This window comes from Bos mutus, chromosome 22 (genome assembly GCF_027580195.1).
Source record: "Bos mutus isolate GX-2022 chromosome 22, NWIPB_WYAK_1.1, whole genome shotgun sequence".
NCBI lineage: Eukaryota > Metazoa > Chordata > Mammalia > Artiodactyla > Bovidae > Bos > Bos mutus.
This window is the reverse complement of record NC_091638.1, coordinates 48,257,649-48,275,242: the sequence shown is the minus strand read 5'-3', so window position 1 is coordinate 48,275,242 and position 17,594 is coordinate 48,257,649. Positions and strand designations below refer to the sequence as shown.

Sequence of the window (17,594 nt, the reverse complement as noted above, 5' to 3'; positions counted from 1 at the left end):
TGCAGGTGCAGTTCTTCACCCATAGATTCAACCAACCAGGGCTCATGCAGTACTGACGTATATATTTATTGAAAAAACCATGTATAAGTAGACCCACACAGTTTAAATTCGTACTGTTCAAGGGTCAACTGTACTTTAAAGGAGGTTATTTTATGGTATACAAATACCTTTCAATATTTAAAAGTAAGGGGCAGGAACACTTTAGAGTTAGGTTACTAAACATGGGCACTTGCCTCTTGCTCAATCTCTTCCTCTCACAGTTGTTGGCTCTGATGGAAGCCAACTGCTGTGCTGTGAGTGTCCCCATGAAGCAACCCAAATGGGAAGAAACTGAACTAAGCCTCCAACTGACAGCCAGCAAGGAACAGAGGCCCTCAGCCTCGCAGCCCACAAGGAAATGAATTCTTGCCCACAAACATCTGAGTAAACTTGGAAGCACACCCTCCCCCAGTTGGGCCTTGAGATGACAAGAGCCCTCCTGACACCCTGAAATGTGGCCTCACCGGAGACTCGATGCTGAGGTCCCAGCAAAGTTGTGTCAGATTCCTAACCCATAGAAACTGTGAGATAATAAATGTTTTGTTGCAATGAATAATTTCCTAGGCAGGAACGGATAACCAGAATATAATTTTATTGTTCTCTCAAATGTCCAGATTCATCCCTCTTGATAACAGCCAAACAACATACTATTTAACAATCAAACCTTCAACCCAGAAGTAGACAGTTACCTCGTGCTCGGCGAGGAGTGCTAAGGGGATGGCCATTGGTTTCACACCAGCCCAAAGGAAATATATCCATTGATTCCACATTCACAATAAATTCAGGTATGGGCTTCTTAGAACCTGTTTAGATTTAAAAAACAATTTTAAGACCACTGAATAGTTTCTTCATAAACTACTTCCTAGACAGTGTTCTAGTAGACAGTATCCAGTGTTCTACTGTTGCAAAGGACACAAAGTTTCTTTAGCAAGTTTCCTTTACAAAAGTCATACTTCTGCCCAGGTGGCATAGTGGTAAAGAATCCGCCTGCCAATGCAGGAGACACAAGCCCTTGGGTCGGGAAGAGTTACTGCAGTCGGCAGGAAATGGTAACCTGCCTCAGTATTCTTACCTAGAAAAGTCCATGGATAGAGGAGCCTGGTGGGCTACAGTCCATAGACTGGCAAAGAGTCAGACACGGCAGAGCAAATACACACATACTTTTTCATGTGCAACAAACATTTATAAAAGAGTAAACTGTCCCCCAATAATGATCAAAACGGGCAGTCAATGTACAGGGTGACCCTTAGTTAGGGAACAGCAAATAAGCTAGTAGAACTACTAGTAATATTCAGATGGTAGACAAATATGGTAGTGAATTCCATGAAATAACTGGAAAATAAAAGGCAAAAGTTATAGTTCTACTCATTTAAAAAACATCAGTTCTGGTACTCAGGCACAAGCCAAGAGGTAGAAAAGGTAGCTCAAATCAGAAACTGATAAAGACAAGTTGCTCAGAAGGGGCTGCATAAACATGTATACCTAATATGGTTCTTGATCCCTGTGTTAAACACTAACTCTGCAAACTGGGAACAACATAAGAACCGAGTCTGGCTATCCGGGAATGAATAATAATAATAAAAAAAAATCCAGGCCAAACATAGTTAGTTGTAGAGATGAGTACTCATATACTACTTTCTGTTCACAAACCAGTTCCATCACTGAGTATTACTTTTAGTATATCTTGTCAATTTCACATACTTTTTGGTACTTCTAGTTGGGGACAACCAAAGTATAATCTCTTGAATAAGCTGGTTATTAATGCTCAAGCTCATATATTTTGGTCATATCAAAATATATATTGTTTAATCTATATTTTCCCCTTCAAGAAAACAGGGGACCCTATAAGTGAAGGCTTTTATTCAAATTCATTTCCTAAAATTTGAAGGTCAAGGACAGGAAGACAACTTTTTAGGTCTTAAATTATAAATTAGAAGTCTCTGAACAAGAACCTTATTTAGTTAATCAATTAAGTTGAACAAGTCACATTACAGGGGTAAACAGGAAGGCAACGAAGAGTGTTCAGAGGAAGGCTTCTCAGGGGAGCTGACACTCACCCTCTAGCTGGAGCCACAGGTAGGAGCCTCTCACTGCAGTAATGGTGGCAACACACACTTCTTCAGGGAGAAGAGGGTTCACTGCCTCAAGCTTCATGTTCTCCTTAAATTCATGCTCAGAAATTGACTAGAAAATAAATTCATCAAATAACATACTCAATATTCACTCATGTGCTCATCTGAGAGATCTTTCCAAGTAACATTTAATCCCAGAGTAACTCCTCTATTCCACACCCCAGGATAACTGTCCCTTCCCCTCCCTAAAGAAGATGAGACTTATCCTCTAGGCAGTAAAACATCAGATCCCTGGGCAGGAGGACACAGGAACAGTTGAGGGTGTGCATGCTGTCCAAAACAGGGATTACCATACGGAATGCCAGGAGGCCCAGCCTCTGCCTCTACGTGCCATGCAATGGACTCAAAGAGACTTCTTGTGTTAATATGACAAGCACAAGAAGGAACACATAAAGATATGGATTTAGGTTTCTCCAACAAATGGCCAGCCAGATCCTTCCCAACTGGGTAGTTCAAGATGGACAAGTGCTACCTACATGCTCAGAGCTTCCAATCAGCCTTTTCTTTTAGTCCCGATTTCTTAAATATAATCAAACAAATCCTACCGAGGAATTAACAGGTATCTAAAGATAATAAAGCTAGAGACAAAAACAGATAAAATAAGCAACTTGGAGAAACCAGATTATGCAAGAAGAATCATCACAAAAAAAGCAGGAGTAATTAACATCCTCTGAAAGATAAGAAACATTGCCACATCTTTAAAATAAGAATAGCATGTTATTAAAAACAAATATTCAGAGATAAGAAATAGGTTTTAAAAGTTAAAAATGTGATATCAGAGCTTCCCTAGTGGCTCAGTGATAAAGAATCCAGCTGCCAAAGCAGGAGACACAGGTTTGATCTCTGGTCTGGGAAAATCCCACAAACTGAGGAGCAACTAAGCCCATACACCACAACTATTAAGCCTTTGCTCTAGAACCCGAGAGCTGCAACTACCGACCATGTGTGCCCTGCAACAAGAGAAGTCACCACAACGAGAAACCTGTGCACGCAATAGAGAGCAGCCCCACTTGCTGCATCGAGAGACAAGCCCATGCAACCCACCGAACACAGACAAAAAGAAACTATTTTTTAAAATGTGATATCAAAAATTAAAAACTCAAAACAAGAGTTGAAACATAAAGTTTAGGAAATCTTCCAGAAAGCAAGGGAAAAAAGTCCTAAGAAGTAGGAAAGGTGCTGGGGAGGGGGCAGGCGGTGTGGGGGATTAGAGGCCTGATCCAGAGGGCCAACAAAATGAGAAATTTCAGAAGGAAAAAAGAGAGAGAGAAAAGGAATCAAAGAAGAGATTCAAGACAGCTTCCCAGCACAGAGAGGCAAAGGTCCAGAGAGAATCCGCTCTCCACGCACCAGCACATGGGTGAAGATGGGCCAAGCCATGGTTTCACATTGAAATGTAGTGACAAAAGAGATTCTATAATCTTCCAGGGACAGAGCAAAAGGCAGGTCATATATGAGAGACCAAGAATAAGAATGTCTTTTAACTTCTCAATACCAACACTGTAAGGTAGAAAACTTACATATTTATTTACTTAAATAAACTTACATGCAGAGTACATCATGAGAAATGCTGGACTGGATGAACCAAAGCTGTGATCAAGATTGCCAGGAGAAATATCAATAACCTCAGATATGCAGATGACACCACCCTTATGGCAGAAAGTGAAGAAGAACTAAAGAGCCTCTTGATGAAAGTGAAAGAGGAGAGTGAAAAAGTTGGCTTAAAACTCAACATTCAGAAAACTAAGATCATGGCATCCAGTCCCATCACTTCATGGCAAATAAATGGAAACAGTGACAGACTTTATTTTGGGGGGCTCCAAAAAGACTGCAGATGGTGACTACAGCCATAAAATTAAAAGATGCTTGCTCCTTGGAAGTAAAGTTATGACCAACCTAGACAGCATATTAAAAAGCACGGACATTATTTTGCCAACAAAGGTCTAGTCAAAGCTGTGTTTTTTCCAGTAGTCATGTATGGATGTGAGAGTTGGACTATAAATAAAGAAAGCTGAGTGCCAAAGAATTGATGTTTTTGAACTGTGGTGTTGGAGGAAACTTCTGAGAGTCCCTTGGACAGCAAGGAGATCAAACCAGTCCATCCTAAAGGAAATCAGTCCTGAATATTCATTAGAAGGACTGATGCTGAAGCTGAAACTCCATTACATTGGCCACCTGATGCAAAGAACTGACTCATCTGGAAAGACCCTGATGCTGGGAAATATTGAAGGCAGGAGGAGAAGGGGACAACAGAGGATGAGATGGTTGGATGGCATCACCGACTCAATGGACATGAGTTTGAGTAGGCTCCAGGAGTTGGTGACGGACATGGAAGCCTGGGGTGCTGCAGTTCACAGGGTCACAAAGAGTCAGACACGACTGAGCGACTGAACTGAACTGAAGGCAGAAAACAATTGATGCTTTCAAAATTCTACAATGAAATAACTTTCAGCCTAAAATTCCACACTGAGCCAAATGATGAGTCAAGTTAGCTGAGTGAAGATATTTTCAAACACAAAATGTCTACTAAAATTTATGTCTCTTGCATTGCATTTCAGGAAGCTTTTGAAAGACAGACTCCATCAAAAACAAGGGAGTAAACCAAAAAAAGGAGGCCATGAGATATACAAAACAGGAATTTCAAGTCCAAAGAAAAGGGAGAGGCAATTCCTTGGGACACAGAGAAGAGCAGTTTCCAGAATTAAAACTACACAGCAAGCCAAGAGAGTAACCTGTCTAGAAAGGGGTTGCTAAGAGGGGTGTCTCTTTAAAAAAAAATTTAAAAATGACAGATTTCCTGATGTGCAAATAGTTTTGAGAATCTACTGAATGGTGTGGGAAAAGGTAGTTTTATAACAAAGAAACAAAGAAAATTAAGCTATGAAAAACTAGGCAGTTATTAACTTGAGGACAAATTACAAGAGAAAGCAATCATAAAATAATGCACTACTCATCAGGTGGGAAAGAGTGAAGGCAAAAGGAGAAGAGGGTGGCAGAGGATGAGACAGTTAGATAGCATCACCAATTCAATGGACAGGAATTTGAGCAAGCTCCGGGATGGCAAAGGACAGTGAAGCCTGGGATGCCGCAGTCTATGCAGGTGGCAGGGAGTTGGACTTGGTGACTGAACAACAACAATCTGTGAATAACACTTAAATGTCCATGGTAACATAAATACTCAAATTCAGACTTAACCAAAAATTGTAAAATCACCCTAATAGGAAGAAGAAACAGGAAAGACAGAGGAGAAAAGTAGTAAAATAGCCAGATTACTCATTTATCATAATATAGAATCAAGAGACACATCTAAAATTAACTCAAAAGACAGCAGTGTATTATAAATAAAGAACTATAAATATGAGAATAACAGTGAGAAGAATAGGAAGTAAATACTTCTGGGAAGGGAAGCCATGGAAAGTTGGATAGAGTAAGAAATTACTGTTTTATGTCCTAAGCTTTTCACTGTTATTTGCCCTTGTTAACCATGAGTAAGTTTAACAATTTTCACCCCTTAATATTTCAACATATTTTCATATTTAATGGACTATCAAAATTAATCATAAACTAAAATTTTAAATTCATATAATTTCAGCTAATAAAAAAATAAACCAGTAAAACTGTTAAGCTAATTAAATTAACAAATTAACTTCTGCAGTAAATGAACTTTTCCTTGGACCATTTTATTACAAGCAACAAGAGGCTTTTCTGGGTTGCATGAGAGAACTGGCTTCAGAGTAAACATCACTACAGCGCAGGAAGGCAGCAGTCCCCCACAGCCCCGGAGCAGTGGCCCTGTGGGCACGGGATTCTCACCGGAGGGAAGCACCTCTGGGGAGCAGCTTCAGCACCACACTGTTTGAGGTAGTCGGCCCAGTCAAAGTCCTGGCCCTGGTAGCCTAGGCAGGGACAAAAGAGCAATGACTCACACTTCACGTGCTCGCCTGGCTTTACCTCTCTGCTGGTATCCACCCACGACTTCTAATTTCGCTAATTTGAGGACTTGATCATTTTAGAGGAAAAAACATCCTATCAAATCTAAAGTATTATTGATTTTTATAAAATAGAGCAACTCTGGAGAGAATTTTCAACTTTCACACTTCAAATCAAGCATTTATTTGAGCAGTATTTATGATTAGCTGTTGACAATTTAACAAAAGATTTTAAAACAGTTATGACTGAATTTGATCTGTGCTAATAATTCCAGTCTCATTATCCTTCTATTACAACTTAGGCGCTAAAGGAAAAGAGATAGCAAACAACCTACAGCACTGGTTAAATCAATGAAGACTTCTTTCATAAAGTTATTTCCTAAAATGTGTCGTAGCTACTACTAATACTCTCAACAGTTTCCTTTTCTACAAAATCTCAATGTTCCCATAACCTGAGTCATGAATTCATTTCACACAAAAAAACTGAGCTTAATTCCTCGCTTCAGTCTACAGGGTTCTTGGCAGAAGCCCCTCTAAACCAACACCCTGAGGGCACTGGCTCTGTGCCAGGAGCTGACTGAGCCCTACTGCACCGCTGGGTCTGTGCTTCTCTCTGGTCCCCGGAGTTCAGTGCCCCACAGGCACAGAGCAGGCTATAAGACTGCTCCAGCCTACAATGTGCAGCCAGCTCCTCTGCCCAGGTTCAGACTGGCACCGTATTTTCTCTGCCTCCACTTCAACTCCTGACAGTAAATCACCTGCCATTTTGAAATCAAAACCCACTACTTTCCTTCTATTTATAAAGACAGCTGCATTGTCTATAAAAATGCTGAGAGCGCTGATATCTTTAATACAAATGTTTTATCTTCTCACAAAAGACGGCAGACAGGATAAGGAATTTGGGGTGTTCAGAGCATTCACGCAAAGAACTTGCTCCTGAAGGTGTGTACCCCACCCCTTCCATCCTCACCAGGCAGGCACCCCCACTGTCTGGTCACTGATGAGGGAGACCCAGGGGGCTTCTGCTACTGTTTTCCCCTATTTGCTCATCGCAGGAACTGTCGTTCTCACTTTTGTTTCTCCAGTGACTAGTCCAAGGCCTGGCTCAACGCAAACATTCCACAAATGTTTGTTGGATAAATGAAGGCTGAACGGAAGACAAAGGTTCACAGTCTGTGACTCTTGTGAACAGAAAAGAACACTCCCAGTCCAGTGTTCCAGCAGTCACCATTTGGAAAGTGAAGATACATTTTACCAAGGACTTGCCAATAAAATATAATACATCGCCAGTCAAATAATCTGACTTGCTGATATAAAAATCAGATAAACATATTATACTTCCAGATACTCTAAATTAAAATTTTTATTTCAGCTCAAATAAGTCATATTTAGTAGCCTTAATTGAAGGGTCAAAGGTTAAACTTTGCAAGGCTGCAAACATGAGGAAAATGAGCTGCTACTTTCCTACTTACAGCCTGAGTTCTACTCTTGACCAAAATCCTCCCTCTGAAGTCCAAAGCATCTCCCTTTAAGAGGAGGTCCAGAAACCGAACAGTCATCAATCCACGTCCTCACTCTGGCTCTCAGGCTGTTTCTTGTAAGCCAGCTCCCAAAGCTCATTGCATCCTACCCTCACCCCTACTGCCTCCTGACAGACACAGATGGAGGCTGCATGGAATCCTAGGTTGTCATGAAGATATTTATCTAAGTAGTAGGACATACTTTCCTAGTTTTCAAGCTTAATTTATGGGCTTCCCAGATGGCTCAGTGGTAAAGAATCTGCTTGGCAAGCAAGAGACATGGGTTCAAACCCTGGGTCAGGAAGATCCCCTGGAGTAAAATGGCAAACTTTTATTCTTGCCTGGGAAATCCCATGGACAGAGGAGCCTGAGGGGCTACAGTCCACAGGCTTGCAGAGTCAACACAACTGAGCGACTAAGCATAGCACAGCAGCACAAGCTTAACTTGTAACATTTAAATATGTAGAAACTGGAATCTAGGTCTTTGTTTATACTTGTCTTGTGCCCCCAAACCACTAAGGACTGGACTGGGTGTGAGGAGGCGGGGGGACAAAAGATCCAGGTAAAGCCACCTGATAAATCTCATTTATCTCATAAATCTCATGATAAATCTCATTCCCAAGCAAACAAATGAGAAAAGAATGAATACACACCAGGAGGGGGGCTGATGTGTAAACCATTCTTCAGACTCCACTGCACAGGGAAAATACCAGGGCTGTCGGTGTGACACACGAAGGATCGCTGCCCACGATTCTCCAGTCGCAAATCATCCATTTCCACCAGAAAATACTTTTCATCAAAAACCTGTATGTATAATTTAACACACAAAATAGATAAACTTTCTTTGTGTACATATATACATACATGTGCACATACACACATGCCATTTCTTTGGTGTAGCTAATAAACATGTTATAAAAGTTCGTAGCCACATTAATAGTAACGTTAAGTCTGTTTTAATACTACTACTAAGCACTCAATAAATCTTATCTTTATGTCAGTATTGTTTTAATCAAATGCTTTTCATGTAATATTAATTCAGTTTTAATCTTTCTAACAATCTAATGAGGTACCATTATCAATCCTATTTTGCAGAAAAGAAAACTGAGTTTAAAAAAGTTAGTAACTTGCACCATGTTACACAGACGGGTAGAAACAGAGCTTAGATTTAAATCCAAGTGTGTGAGCTGTGAACAAAACTTCGTTCAGACTTAGAGAGGAGTCAGCTACACTAGTTTATTAGATCAGATCCTAGCCTAGTTTCAAATACCAAAAAGAAGGTTTTATGAACCTCCCCTAGCTCCTTACCACCTACCATTCAGACTCCAGAAAGGACTTTCTGGCCCCATTGCAGGTTCAAGATCCCTTCTTGTTCTAAGAATTATCCTCTTCTGAGACAAGGAAAATTCAAATCTCAATAGGTCAGATGATTCAGCTTCCAAGTAACCACTCCTCTTGTCACACCTGACTTTTGGTTCTACTCTCAGTAAACGGACTTCTGCTCTACTCCTAAAACAAAATTCTCTGCCTTATGCATCAGTTCTCATAACCAGTAACTGGGCCTGTTACCATCACAGACAACCCGCCCTGTTCTTGTGCGTACTCCTAACCAGAGCCTGTTTTCGTTAGTCTTCCAAAAGATTAAAAGTCTACGTCTGGAATCCATGGCTGGAACAACTCTACTTTCAATCTTGTGACACTAAGACCACTGTTTTCCACACACCTGTTCACCCAAGGAGCCTGGCACCTAGTTGGACACTGATGACACTGCCTGCCTCCAAACTTTTCAGATACCATGGGCTACCTCCTGGTTAGATCTCCTCTAGTTATGGAGGACTGCCATAGGACACAGCTACGACTGCCCCCAAAGAATGTGCACCCCACTCCTCTGGTACCCAGGCTTTGGTTAACTGGGGCAACCAAGCTCTGAAAAAGGAATGCACCACAAAGAGTTGGACATTAGAAACGTAAGATGTGCACAGAACTAATTCTAACCTCACAGCTTAGGAGAAACAATGGATTGGATTAGCAGAGTCTAACGATCAAAACACCACCAATTTCCTAAAACAGCCACCCTAACAAGAATTCTTACCAAGATAGTTGCCTCCATTTTACCTTAACAACTGTAGCAGGAGAGATGCCAAAAGGAGACCAGGGGTCCACAGCTTCTAATTTCATATTTACAGAGAATGAATGAGTGCCGATCACTCGCTTGTCCTGAAATGCAAAGGCCAAGAGGAAATAAAATATAGTATTTTCACATTTACTTTACGCTAACATATAGCTGAATACTACTCATTTTTTAAATTTTTTATTTACTTGCTTTTGGTTGTACTGGGTCTTTGTTGCTGCCTACAGGCTTTCTCTAGCGGGGGCTACTCCTTGTTGTGGTGTGTGGGCTTCTCACTGTGGTAACTTCTCGTTATAGAGCATAGGCTCTAGGAACACAGGCCTCAGTAGTTCTAACATGCAGGCTCATTAGTTGTGGCTCCTGGGCTCTAGACTACAGGCTCAGTACTTGCAGTGCACAAGCTTGGTTGCTCCATGGCATGTAGGATCTTTCCAGAACAGGGATTGCACGCTTGTCTCCTGCATTGGCAGGTGGATTCTTATCCACTGCATCACCAGGGAAGTCCTGAAAACTACTCTTAATTAAAATAATGAAACTGTCCAGCTTCTATTAAATAATCTAGTCCTGTAATTATCTTCCTAGCCTAGAAAAAACTATTCAGGAAAAAAAGAAAACCAAAGGGAGCAAGCACTCCTACTCACTACATTTGGAACACAAGGACCATCCACAGAAAACAACAAGCTTATTTTAATACAAGTCAGGGCTATGTAGTTTAAAAGCAGAAAAGACTCAGAATGCTTTAAGAGCATTCGGGAGAAAACCTAGACTACCTTCAGGTAAAAAGGAAGGATGATCATCACTCCAGCCTTGAAACCTCTTCGTCTCCTTCAGTCATCACAGCGCTCTCACTGACACCAGGGGTTATTTCACACTTTGCAGCTTCCTCATATTGCTGTACTCTACTGTGAGAAGACAAGTCCCTATCTACCACATTTTTGTTTTTACCTTAAACAAATAAGATGGTAATGGCTCTTCCTCCTCTTTGACTTTGGCCAAGATCTCTTGCCACTCAGCTTCATTTTTCAGATGTCTGATGGCTTTAGTTAAAACAAGACAGGATGCTTTAAGTGATCTGAGAACTTACAAATTTTATAACTGCTCTGAAATCATTCACATAAACAAAAAAGTCACTTTCCCCTGGGAAAAGGGAGGGGTTCAAGCCCACTTATACCGTCTTTACTCAGAGCAGTCCTACTTAAACTTCAGTACCTTGTGTCCTCTGTTCAGAACCTGGGTAGTAGTTGAGTAAAAACACCTATCATGAGACCATAAGGATTACTCCAGTCCACAAAATAATACAACATCCAAATTGCAGTATATAATAATGAATGCGAGTGATTTCAACATTAACTCCTATTTTAATATCTTTTTTTTAAAGTTTTTCATTTTTTTAAACTGGAATATCTTTAATCAATAATCCGCTTTGAACTCAAGACCTGTCCTACTCCTACGTCTATTTGAATGCTACTTAGAGAACTTTTCTTCAGTTTTGGTAAGGGGTCAGTATAACTTAGGGCAGAAGTCAGTAAAAGCTGGGGCAGAAGGTATATCAGTATGTGTGGCAAATTACTAAGGCAACAAAGCTCCCCCCTCCAAAAAAAAAAAAAGGCATTTACATATTCCATATACATTTGCAATACTTCTATTATGCAAATCAACAAAGGCTTTTGTAACATGCAGAATAATGTATTTTTCAGTCTCATTGATATTAATAAACAATAATGCCCAATATTAAAAGAAAAATGTTGTATTGCTCCTCACCTGATGGGGGTTGAAGCTCATACCCTTGTTGAGCAGCCCAACCAACGTGATGAAGAAACGGATCCAAGTAATACAACCAATGTTCAACATTATCAGAACCCTCAAGTCCTTCATAACGCAGCTTCAGCCTTCCCCCAATGTTGTCTACCACAGTAACAATCCAAGTACTTAAAGAGTCCTGGAAAGCTTGACATTCCAGCCTGGAACCTGGAGCAATGAGATCTAAAGGATTCCTCCCGTTACGGAGCTATAGGTAAAAAAGCAAAATGATTTTATGAGAGGTAACATAATATTTTTAAAAGTCAAGTTTTAAATGAACTCAAACTAGCTTTTATATTCTTATCCATTCAAAGCTAGGGACGCTGAACCGCCTAATATTAGACAAGTCTGTATAGTATTATTTCTGGTGATGTGAAAATATCTACCTTAAAGAAAATTTACTATAAAGCAATAGAACTATTCTAAAAGATTTCTATCTCTAGGACTATGCTACATAGTTTCATCTAGAAAGAATTTTTAAAATATCATCATTACTTAAGTCTTTGTAAAAGCCAAGTATGATCATCATTAAAAAAAAAAAAATCAAACATGACAAAAGTAAAAATCACCCACAACCCACCTCCAGGAAAGAACACGATAAATGCTTTGGCAAACACTCTGTGAGAATAGGTTTTTTACACCCAAGTCAACATCCATCCATGTCTTATCTTTTTCTCTCTCTTGTATTTTTTGAAAACTATATATTGTTTTTCAGTGTGTTTGTATCACTTAATATTTTATAGCTATCTTTCTATTACAGCACATACAAATCTTCCTCATTCTTTTAATCTGCTTTACTGATATTCTCTATTATACTTGGGCAGTAGTTTATCCACTTACATACTGATGGGATTTCAGTTATTTCTGATGTTTTACTCATTTCACAACAATGCTCTTACGAATAATAGAGTAAGTGTTTTGAATACACTCAACGAAAGGAAAAGTTTAATTCTCATTCTTTAGATATACTACTAAAAACTAGAAAAAAGAAATAAAAAAGGGTGATTTCAATATATCATGTCATCATTTCTTAATGTTCAAACTTAATTTTTTTCCTCCTAAGAACTGTTCTATGATAATTACATATTTATATATGTGCAAAAGAACACATGAACAAATAAAGGCACACATTCACAACTAAAGATAAAAATGGCTGAATCAAAGTCATTACAGAGCAGATTAATTCATTTATTCATATGTTACTGAGTGGTGAGCCAGACCCTGACTAAACGTAATTAAATGTGTCAGAGTACAGGCACACCTCTGAGATATTGCAGGTTCAGTTCCAGACTACAGCAATAAAGTAAATATAGAAATAAAGTGAACCAAACTAATTTTTTGGCTTCCTGGTATATATAAAAATTAAGTTTGTACTATAGTTAGTCTATTAAGTATGCAATAGCATTATGTCTAAAAAAACAATGCATAAACTTTAATTTAAAAATACAGAACAAAAAACTTAATACAATAGTTACATCAAAGATCACTGATTAGAGATCATACAAATATAATAATAATGAAAAAGTTTGAAACATTGTGAGAATTACCAAAATGTAATACAGAAACACAAAGTAAGCAAACACTGCTGGAAAAATAGTGCCAACAGACTTGCTCAAAGAAGGGTTGCCACAGAGCTTCAATTTGTAAAAACTGCAGTATCTGTAAAGCACAGTAAAGTGAAGCACAATAAATTGAGGTATGCGTGTATAAAATATAAAGATCACCTAGAAACAAATTCAACAATCAAGCTTAAAAGGGGAATTGTGAATGGATCACAGAATCAAATATATAAGAGTTAGAACTATAAAACATTCAGAATATAGGAGCAAACCTTTATGACCTTGAGTTAAGCAAAGCCTTCTTAAAGATTAAGACAAAAAAAGATAAATTGGATTACATCGAAATAAACTTTTGTTCTACAAACAATATCTTCAAGAAAGTGAAAAAACAATCTACAAAACAGGATAAAACATTTTAAAAATCATATATCTTGATCTAGACTTGTAATTTGAATTTATAAGTAACCCTTACAAGCCAATAATAAAAAGATAAATAGCCCAATTTTAAAATGAGCAGATACTTCTCCAAAAAAGAAGCACATAGAAAGATTTTCAATATTACCAGTCATTAGGGAAATGCAACTCAAAGTGAGAAGCCACTTTACACACAATAGGACAGCTATAGCCAAAAACAGAACAACAGGTGTTGGTAAGGATGTAAAGACATTGGAACCTTCACAAACCACATTTCACATATGCTACAAACAATTTTGCTGGTATAACAGAGACAAAATGTAAATTAGAAACATCATAACCAATAAATTCATTTCACAAAAATAAGATTATCTATATTCACCAAAAAGCCCAAAAGCTACACTAATTTAAAAGAACTGCTGAAAGTAGGTAGGTAGTGCTGCAGGATCTTCTGGGAAAAAGAAAAGGGGTCTCTCAAGTCACCTGGTGTGGGAGTTACACATGTCCACACCAAAAGATTCAACCCTGGCTCAGTCCCAAGTGAGAGCTGAAAAAGGCCACATTTCCAAGCTGCGTGAAAGAATCTGGAAAACTACAGCGTTTTATGTGTTTGCAACCAATTAAAAAACATTCTAGGCTCTGAGCAAGCCACCAGTTTACAACCCCTGAGGGTAAGTTTACACCCTTAAGACCTACACCTGGGTTTGTAGTAGTAATGCTGAACTGACTCAGAGTGGTAAATAAGCAAGCCATTTTAAGATTCCCTGAAGAGGAACATTAGTTTTCCATCCTGATTCTGGAAGCAATAATACTCACGCCCTCTAGCAGTGGAACAGGAGGACTACATGCTCCGGTCAGGGTCTGCCGTAGAAACTCATCCCAGTCAGACACTTTATCTCTGATGCCTAGATGACGGAATCATACTGTCAGCCACGAAACACAAAGAAAGTAAACCACACAGAATACAGAAAACTAACTCTGTGAAAATGGTTTAGAGATGCATTTAACTTTTTAATATGTAAGAGCCCAACATATTGATTCTTTGAGAGCTTAAAAATAATACTCCTGTAGATATGAGTTACTTCCTGGTTAGTTTTATCCAAAAAAAAAGGAGAACGGGCCCAACTCACTGTAAGTATCACTGTCAGTATAATGTTATTCAAAAATAAGCTACTTTTTTATTGTGGAAATTTTCAAACATACCGAAAAGTAGAGAAAATAATATAATGAATCCCCATGTACGGTAGTTTCAACAACTGCCTTTTATCCTTGTTCCCTTCATCCTATTCCGTTCTTTCTCCACAGGTAACTTTCCCCACAGGGACATACATTTAAATTACTGTATTTGAAAATCATTGAAATAGTTTTTCTATTTTGGGTAGTTAATTCACAAGCTCCAAACACAGATTTATTTGCATTTTTTAAAACTTTTTTTCACAAGTTATATAGAATATTTACATGGTTCAAAATTCAATTCTACAAAGTAAGTTACATTCAGAAAATCTGGCTTTTGTCTTTGTCCCCTTCATCCTATTCCCTCCTTTTCCTATAGGTAACTTTTTAAAATGGTGTGTTCCTTACTGCTATTCAACCGTTGTTCAATTAAAAAAAGTATTCCTTCATTTTTAAAAAATGAAATTCACACACACATTCATATATCTTCTTCCTCCCTCATTCAATATGGATTTTTCTTTATTCATGTAACAAAGCATCTGGAGACCACTCCTTTGATGTATGTAGATAGACTGTTTCTTTTTCTTAATGACTGTACCTTCTGTCACTATGAAGTAGTCTTCTTTGGAAAGGTGATATATACTGTTATACACACACAACAGAATATTACTCAGTTATAACAAAGAATGAAATAATGCCATCTGTAGCAACATGGTGGACCAAGAGATTAATCATGCTAAGTGACATAAGTCAAAGACAAATATCATATGATATCACTTTTACGTGGAATCTAAAAAATGGATACAAATGAACTTATTTACAAAACAGAAACAGACTCACAGACATAGAAAACAAACTTACAGTTATCAAAGGGGAGGGAGAGGGATAAATTAGGAGTTTGAGATTAACAGATATACATGAGCACACACAAAACAGAGAAACAACGAGGATCCACTGTACAGCACAGGGAACTATATTCAGTATCTTGCAATAACCTATATGGAAAAGAACCTAAAAAAGAATTTATATAATATGTATAACTGAATCACTCTGCTGAATACTTGAAACCAACACAACATTGTAAATCAACTATACTTCAATTAGAAAAATAACAATAAAATACCCTTCTTTGTCTCTTACAGTGCTTTCTGATCTGAATTCCACCTTTGTCAGATATCAAGACTGAGACTCCTGCTTTCTATTTGCACCTGGTCTACGTATCTTTGTCCATCCTTTTCTGTTTATTCTTTCAGAATATCTCCATTTACGTATGTTTCCTGTAATAGCACAGAAGTGGGTTTTACTTTGTGAGCCAACCTGAATTGTGTACTTTTAATAGAAGAGAAAGCCCATTAATTTATATATAATTTATTTATAAACATAATTTATTTACATTATCAAAGATATGGCCTCAATGCTGACTTATTGTTTAATATTACATAAATTACCTGTGTGGATCTATAGTCTTTCACTATGTGATATATTTTATTTAAATATATACTTTTTCTTTTTAAAATCTATCTTTTGGCACTTAGAAAAGTCTGTGGTTCTTTTTTTTCTTCTGGTTATGTTTATACTATATCTTTATGTAACAATTCTAGTCCTCTTTAATTTTAGACTATTTTCTATTTCTTTTTTTTAACAAACAACGTTAAGTTAGCAATAACCTCCTTTTTCTCCTCTCTTTCAGCATCTCATTTCACGTAACAGCATTTTACTCCCAGTTCACACACGAAAGGTAATCAGTTAAATTATTAGGCAATAACCCTGTTTTCAAAGGGGGAGGGAGGATGAATAAGCTTATACCACCATTCACCTGTTCTCTCCACTGTGGTCCCATGTTTTTTACAGCTATACTGTATTTATGTTGTCTCTCTTATAACCATCTTTTAGCTTTAAATTCTATAGCCATATATACATTTCAGTTCAATTCAGTCGCTCAGTCGTGTCCGACTCTTTGCAACCCCATGAATCGCAGCACGCCAGGCCTCCCTGTCCATCACCAACTCCCGGAGTTCACTCAAACTCACGTCCATCGAGTTGGTGATGACATCCAGCCATCTCATCCTCTGTCGTCCCCTTCTCCTCCTGCCCCCAATCCCTCTCAGCATCAGGGTCTTTTCCAATGAGTCAACTCTTCACATGAGGTGACCAAAGTATTGGAGTTTCAGCTTTAGCATCAGTCCTTCCAATGAACACCCAGGACTTATCTCCTTTAGAATGGACTGGTTGAATCTCCTTGCAGTCCAAGGGACTCTCAAGAGTCATTTAGGGTTTCACTAACCATTGTCACACTAACATTTCTTCATTTGTTTGATTTTCTGTGGCTCATTCTCTAGTGGATTTCTTTGGAAGGGCTCATGGGAACAATATTCCCTGGGTCTCTACATATTCCTAACATGTGGCCTTTACACCTGAAGCTCAGTTTGGCTAAACATAAAATCTTGGCCTTGTATATTCTTTTACTGAATTTCTTAAATATGTTACCCTGTCATCTTTTGGCATAAAGCATGTTGTCGATCAGTCTGGTGACAATCTTGTTTTCTTAACTTTTCAAGAAACTTAAGTGTTTTTTGCCTAAATGATCAAGGGATCCATTTCTGCTTTAGAGTTTAATACACACCTTGATGTAGCTGTTCTCATTTGATTTCTCCATGTACATAGTGAAACCTTTCAATATGTATTTTTACATCCTATTTGATTTCCATAGTTTTCTTAAATTATAGTTTACAGTATTTTATTATTTCATTGCTTTGGTTCTTATCTTCAGGGACGTCTATTTTTGCCAACCTATATTATTTTCTCCAAGTCCTTTTTATTTCTTTTAATTAAAATTTTTCTTCTTTTTCCTCTTCTCTTTCTGTTCCATTACTCATGCTTGAGTCACTCCTGTTTTC

General features: G+C 38.2%; 1 protein-coding gene across 9 annotated transcripts in view; it reads right to left on the bottom strand.

Annotated features, from left to right (window-relative positions):
- Positions 1–17,594, bottom strand: part of SFMBT1 (Scm like with four mbt domains 1) — a 115,800-nt gene that overhangs the window by 13,868 nt on the left and 84,338 nt on the right. For all 9 annotated transcript variants that reach the window (XM_070360573.1, XM_070360577.1, XM_070360571.1 and 6 more), the window contains 8 exons: positions 14,341–14,429; positions 11,513–11,759; positions 10,697–10,788; positions 9,736–9,837; positions 8,274–8,424; positions 5,985–6,067; positions 2,097–2,223; positions 729–842 (listed from right to left, as the gene is read on the bottom strand). In XM_070360573.1, the coding sequence (XP_070216674.1) occupies positions 729–842; positions 2,097–2,223; positions 5,985–6,067; positions 8,274–8,424; positions 9,736–9,837; positions 10,697–10,788; positions 11,513–11,759; positions 14,341–14,429 (1,005 nt within the window). The remainder of the gene's footprint in view (positions 1–728; positions 843–2,096; positions 2,224–5,984; positions 6,068–8,273; positions 8,425–9,735; positions 9,838–10,696; positions 10,789–11,512; positions 11,760–14,340; positions 14,430–17,594) is intronic.